This window comes from Phoenix dactylifera, unplaced genomic scaffold (assembly GCF_009389715.1).
Source record: "Phoenix dactylifera cultivar Barhee BC4 unplaced genomic scaffold, palm_55x_up_171113_PBpolish2nd_filt_p 001775F, whole genome shotgun sequence".
NCBI classification, from domain to species: domain Eukaryota; kingdom Viridiplantae; phylum Streptophyta; class Magnoliopsida; order Arecales; family Arecaceae; genus Phoenix; species Phoenix dactylifera.
In genome coordinates this window covers 26,924-33,752 of record NW_024069073.1, presented here as the reverse complement: position 1 = coordinate 33,752, position 6,829 = coordinate 26,924, and the positions used below count along the sequence as shown (strand labels likewise).

Genomic DNA, 6,829 nt, shown 5'->3' with positions numbered 1-6,829 from the left:
AGAAATGAGCCCCTATCAATGGAATTTTTTCAAAAATAATTTAAAATATCTTTTATTTCCATGATCATTTAAGTTGATGTCATTTTATTGCCATAATGATGCAATTAAGGATTTTTTTTTTGATTTTATCATGATGAGAAGGATCTACTTCTATCTAATTATTTAGATATAGAAGCACAGAAGTATTTACACCATATCCTAATACCCAAGGATCACCGTACATGTGGCAACTCTGAAGTAGCATATGAAAAAGATCGATTCTGAGTCTTAAGCCTAGACTAGAGCTTGAGTGATCACCCAAAGGGTTGGTTGTGAGGACCGGCCTGACTAGACTGGCGGGGCCTTGATCGGCCTACCAATGGCCCATATTGGAGTAGAGTGCATGGTCTGATGGCCTGCTCTAGTGAAGAAAAAGTGGGGGGAGCAAAAACCCCAATTTCAATTGGAGGAGATGGACTCCTTCTCTCTAATCTCTGACAAGGGGCTAGGAATAAGCTAGCCTCTGCTTATATTTAATGACCCCCACCCCTACTTATGAGCCACCATCATCGATATAGTTTACAATCCGCTGAATATTCTAGAAATACTAATAATTTAATTTTTTCAGTTCTAGGAATCTCATACATATTAAAATATATGATCATACTAGAGGACTTGCTTTAACCATGTTTGACAGAAATGCTAAACTTCTTATGAAAAAATCTATTAGCGAATTATACAAACTATACTTAGAGGTAATACAACCATGATATATTTTAATTAAACATTATTTCTTGACAATAGATATATTAATATAGTGCTTCATGTCTATATTATAGGAGGGTGAACCTATTTACACTCTATCTCAACAAACTAGCTAGAGACCTTAAGTACGCCTAGAAGTAGTAGTAGTAGTAGTAGATCACTTCGATCGTAGCCCTGGCTATACTCTGTTCTATCCTATCTATCTTCTTTCATGTGGGTAGTGCGATGGTAACAAAGGTCCTTGAAAGCCAAGACATCTTGAATCTCTAGTAGTATAATCTTCCTTTGGATCTTTCTATCCTATTTCCAGCTAATATAATACCGGTGGTATGCTGGTGCATCTACCCCTAGCTGACTAGAGAACTTATCCAAACAAGTTCTTTTGACATGCTTGGTGAGATAAGTGTAGCTGTCATCATACTGTTGCAAAAGGAGATTAATGAAGTAGTTGCAAGTAAAATAGTCATTGTGCTAAGGCCACCTTTGGAGCATTACATGGAATTTTTGATTTTGATGCTGGTGCAAGTTGAAAGACTTGTTTTTGCTATTGATAGCCAATATTATGAACTCTAGTACATTCTAACATATACTATGGTGGAATTGGTCGGTTCTATTTTTATGGTGGATGAATTGACTCATCAATCTTTCTATGAAGATGTCAGAGACTTCGAGGAACCAAACTTTGAGATTTTGACTTATCAGAAGGAAGAGGCCAAGGTCTATCCTATAGAGTCCTCGGAATCTACCAAATAGGCCCTTACCTGAAGGGTGTTTTGATTGGGTTTTTGGAGCATCAAATACAAAAAAAAAAAAAGAAGAAAGAAACTTGGAAAACTCTAGTAATCTTGCTCTTTAAGTAGGGATTTTCTCCTATAATCATCAGGCCTAGCTTCAAAGTTTTGCATCAGTGGGACAATACGGGAGCAGAATCCAAAAAATGTAACATTATTTCCCACTTCTGAAGAAAGATCCCCCTGGAACTGAATAATTCAAAAATTATCATTATGGAATGTGGAAGATACAAATATTATAAAAAGTACCATTATAGATCGACCCTTTTTTCATTCAAAGAATATAAATTTCTTTATTTTCTGCATGAATAACAATTAATAATTTGAAATCTTGCTTCCATTGTTACTATCAAACAGTCAATTTTTGATAACATTTGCATCCTCAATTCTTTCAAATTAAGATAATTGGCTCAAGGAAACAGACCTAACCCATCTTATTAATAAAACAAAGAATAGAGTCTCCAGGTTGAGATCATTTATTTATTCTCTATATAAGGAAAATAAACAATTTCCAAATTTAGCGCTTGTCCTTCTTTGATCTCGTCATCTCTGCAGGAAAGAGTAGCGGGCTAGCTAAGGCTAGCTATCATGTGGGATTGCTGAGAAATGATACTTGCCATGGAGGGGCTTTCTGAAAATATTATCTCATAGCCATCCCTGAAGTTATCCATCCCTTGAGCCAGCATTTGCCAGAACAGTCCACCTGCGCATGGGCCCCCAGCTCTGGCTGAGTTGTAGATCATGTTGTACACTGTCCCATAGAAGGAATCCTGCTCGGTCTTTCTCCCAAATTCTGTGATCATGAGTGGTTTTCCAAGTATCGCGCCAGCATCATCAATGTGGGATTGGATCCAACTTCGGAGGAATGCCATTTGAGCATCATCAGAGCCTGAAATCCTGTGACAAAAAATGCCAACTAACATAAGTGTCTTGTGAACAGAAGCAGATTATCGGTATGAATAATATGCTACTGTAATTCACAATTTGCCAATTATACCATGCACTCTCCTTGCAGAACATACTGTACATCTTTATCTTTTTTCTAATTTTTGTCTTCAAGAAGTTAATGGTTAGAGACTCAGCTTACCATTGATCAGGGTAGGCATGAATGGTGGCAAAGTCAATTTCAGCTATCTTGTTGTTGGAGATGTAATCAGTGCCGACCTCATAGCCAGGATTGAATTGCTTTCTTTCAGGCATTGACTCCCCATAAAATCCTTCTAATCCAACTTCAAGCATGTGGTTGCTATCTATTGATTTAACATAAGCAGCCATCTCTGCAATCCAATTCTATATAGTAACAAACAAAAATGTCAACAGGATCCGTTAACCCACTTTAGCTCAATTTGTTGGCATCTCTCCATGAAGTGGAGATCTAGCATTCAAATCGTCATAGTGGCAACACCTCCATATTTCTTTTAAAAAGTTCGAGAATTGTGCAGAAAAATACCAAGACTTCTGGCATCTGGATTTAGAGTTAAATATAATAATTCCGTAGAAAAGAAATGAGTAAGTATTGTTATGGACCTGCACAGTCTTGCCAGAGAGGTCGCCATCGCATCGAGGTTCGTTTATAAGCTCCCATGCAAAGATGGTAGGATCATCTTTGTATGCAACTCCTGTTATCGTGTTGGTCCTTGTGAGGACCGTCTGAATCAAAACAAGACAAATATATTCAATTATGAAGGTATCATACTCGAACAAGCTAGGTTCTACTTAAGTACATGGCAAAAGAGAAAGGAAATAATGTAAGCTAGCTCACAGGAAGAAAGGAGTCCACACTCACTCAAAGGCCAAAATTAGAAAGGTTGTATTCACCTTGATGTGATTCTTGTAGTAACTCTTGACAACTTCATGCCAGTAGAAGTCGTTATCCCAGTAGACATCCGCTCCCCTCTCCTTCGCCCACTGAACGTACTGCTTCCTTCCCCCAAAGTCGGCATAGTTATTCACCAGACTCAGTATGAGAAACACTCCATGCTTCTTGGCCTCAGATATGACAAAGTCCAAGCCCTGCAAACCGAAAGAAAAAAAATAACTCATTTCAAGGAAAATACAGGGTCGAATAAATTAAATAAGAAAGACCCATAAAAGTGTTTTGAAATCATCAAATGCGAGCATTTTCTCGTAAAATCTTAAATCAACTGTAGAGCATGCTTTTAAACACCGAAAGATATAATGGATTAATGACAAGCTCTGGAACTGATGCCTGCTATCGAAATTTGGTCCAAATTACACTATAATTGCAAAGGACAAAAGAAAAAAAAGCCCATTCATGATAAAAAAAAATCATCACGAAAAAAAATAAATTTTGTTATTAAAATATTTAGTGATAAAAAAAATTCGTCAACACGAAAAGTTCGCTGGTGAGGATATACGGCGATACATATAATATATTCATCAATAAAGGTGAAATATTTGGTGACAAATTTTTCTATGAAAATAGTTTTGGTCACAAAAGGAATTTCAGTAATACATTTTTCGTGAAGCTAATATTTGATAACAAAATTAAACTTTAGCAGGCGAGTTTTCTTTGGTCATCAAAATTTTATCAGTAATAGCCTCTCTTTTTTTTTTTGTTGAACTGTATACGTACATTTTCTTAACCAAATCTAATAGTTCAAGTGGGACTACCACCACCTTTATGGACAGGAAGAGAAACTATTTATTGTTCGTAGGCCAAGCGACCCAGTGTACTGACTTGCTTAACTAGGAGAGAAACCCGACTACCATGATGGACGGGTTTGTATATATCATATATATACCTGAAACATGTTCTCATTGTAATAACCCGGAGAGTACTGCAGGGGATTGCTCCCACCATCGCTGAAGGCCCAGGTCCTTACAACACTCATTCCATAATCGGAAGCTTGTTGGAGAACAGACGACACCTTATATCTCTGTGTCGGGTCCGAGGCCATCAACATCAGCCAGTATGCATTGAACCCATTGGAGTAGAACGAGCGCCCATCCAAAACAAAATGGGTTCCGCTTGTCCTCACAAAACTAGAGCCAGCATAAGCACTACCACCTTGGAGTACAAAGAGGGCCAGGAGACCAAGGCTGAAAAGGACTCTCTTTGCCACCATCTTTGAACTACAAAAATGAGATATAATATAACAACAGGGATCGTGGAAGGGGAGGAGATCGAGGGTACTCAGAAGGCCCAGATGTTTGAGCTTGTGATGGTGAGGCTTCTAATGGTTGGGGGTTTATATAGAACTCAGACGAGTGCAAGAGGACAATAGATACTCCTTGTCTCACGAGGAAGATCTGGTGCAACTTGGATAGATGTCCGTATGGCCAACCAAATTAAGGAATATTATAACCTCATGCAAAGTAATACTGATCATATGCGTATATAAGAAAGCAATCCATGGAAAACTTCCCAAGAGTTTTAGTATAGCTTATGAGACTAGTCTAGTTGTGCATGGTCATGAGGCCGTTGGATAACGATGAGCCGGCCTACATCGTCACGTACCGTTACATCTGGAGCACATCCTGAATACGGAGACGCCATTTTTTTTTTGTATGTCGTTACCTGAGCTTTTTGTTTCGTCCCCGCGAGCTTTTACTTTAAATCGTTATGGCAGTAACAATGTCCGCAGAAGTTCTGTCGCGGATCGATCTTTATCCTCAAAATCAGATGAGAGCGGGCAGCACTTGTTCTCTTTCTAAAACGAATTTGTCTGCTGGCATTTTTTTGTTTTCTTTTTGCATCTGATAAGAAAAATATCTTGGCTCCTTCCATGTAGAGAATTCGATAAAATTGTATACCAAGAGTTTGGCGACTCTGAACCGTCCGATCTTAGCTGGTGAAACCCCCCATCCACCCCAAACTTGGCCTCGACTTGATCTAGATCTAAAATAATTTTTCATGAGCCTAACACAACCTGATGAGCCAATAGGTTGAGTCTTGATTTGAAATCATGACCCAAACATTTATAAATTGGGTTAAGCCTAACCTGCCTACGGTCCTTTCTTTAAGGTAGGTTCTCACTTTGGGCTCGTTTGGTTCGCGGGAAGCATTTTCCTTCCTAGGAATATGATTCCTGGGAAACAAATTCCTAGGAAGAGGATGCCTAGGAAAGTAATTTTGGCATGTTTGGTTGACGATGGGAAAGTGACAAATTTCCAAGGTACTTATGTTTGGTTGGCCATCCACTTTCCTAGGAAAGTTATATATAATTCCTATTATGCCCTTAATAAAAATTAGGTTTTTAATGCCTCTTTAATGCTTCTTTAATGCTGAAAGGACTTTTTGGGAAAAAGTAAAAATGGAGTGATTCCCACCTCATGGGAAAGTAACTTTCCCATGTTTCTCATGGGAAAGACTTTCCCATGAAATGTGGGAATCACATTCCCATGGGAATATAACTTTCCCTTCTCTCTCCTTTGAAAACTCCAACCAAACAAGAGGCATCTCATTACTTTCCCGTTGACCACACTTTCCCCCCTTCTTTTCCCGCGAACCAAACGAGCCCTTTAATATCGGTGCTGGGGCCCTTTGCTTTAATATCCATGCAGCAATACATTGTTGTGCCAAGGCACCTAGTGCCTTGAAGGGTGCATGGTGGCATATAGAAGGTCCAATCATAAAGTCTCGTGTTTTAAAAGCATATGAGAGAACTTTACAGACCTTATGCAATCAATATTTTGGGGTCATTACCTCATGCAAATGATGGCAAAATGATTAATTGACCATTCCAACATGATGGTCACGGCGCACAACTAAAAATGTATGAAATAATCATGAATTCATACCTATCTAACATAAAACTTAGATGTACTATAATGGCAGGAGAAAAATCTAATCTGGAGTAGAATCTAATCCAGAGCATAATCTTTGCTCTTTTACATATTGAAGGATTTAATGGGGCCTTTTTATCATGATATAATGCAGTGGAATAAAATATAAATCATGAACAATATCACTTTTTTTTATGAATCACCATGCTAACATAGATTATAGGCATAACATGAGAAGAATATACATGTTATGAGATACTAAGATAGTAAAAGCACACGATCCTCTGATAATCACTATCCTAACTACTTCAGTCCATGCATCTATCTAGAGCTTTGCCTAGTTTTGAATCTTTGATGCTGTAGGCCAAGTGGATGCCCTGCTACATAAGTTTGTTTCGCAAGCCATCTTTCTTTGTTTCACATTGAATCTTGGAGAAGCAGAATCTAGCCCTAACACTTCCCTTCTCTCCCTTGGCATGTGTGGGGGCTTTGGATGCCTCAATCTGGGATGCCTCCTTGTATGAGTCCTAAGAGGACTCAACTAA

At 38.4% G+C, this 6,829-nt stretch overlaps 1 protein-coding gene across 1 annotated transcript; it reads right to left on the bottom strand.

Annotated features, from left to right (window-relative positions):
- Window positions 1-2,104: 2,104 nt before the first annotated feature.
- LOC103718676 (mannan endo-1,4-beta-mannosidase 1-like) lies at window positions 2,105-4,624 on the bottom strand. The gene is made up of 5 exons (XM_008807596.3): window positions 4,301-4,624; window positions 3,354-3,548; window positions 3,063-3,185; window positions 2,623-2,825; window positions 2,105-2,432 (listed from the first exon to the last, which is right to left on the bottom strand). The coding sequence occupies exons 1-5, from the start codon at window positions 4,622-4,624 to the stop codon at window positions 2,105-2,107; spliced, it is 1,173 nt and encodes a 390-aa protein (XP_008805818.3).
- Between the last annotated feature and the right edge of the window lie 2,205 nt (window positions 4,625-6,829).

What these genes read in the sequence shown, in the direction of transcription:
- LOC103718676 (XM_008807596.3), bottom strand. Translation starts at nt 4,624, where the DNA reads ATGGTGGCAAAGAGAGTCCTTTTCAGCCTTGGTCTCCTGGCCCTCTTT. An exon ending in ACTACAAGAATCACATCAAG is followed by an intron (nt 3,186 to 3,353) that starts GTGAATACAACC and finishes GTTTTGATTCAG; the next exon opens with ACGGTCCTCACAAGGACCAA. An exon ending in CATGCCTACCCTGATCAATG is followed by an intron (nt 2,433 to 2,622) that starts GTAAGCTGAGTC and finishes TTTTTGTCACAG; the next exon opens with GATTTCAGGCTCTGATGATG.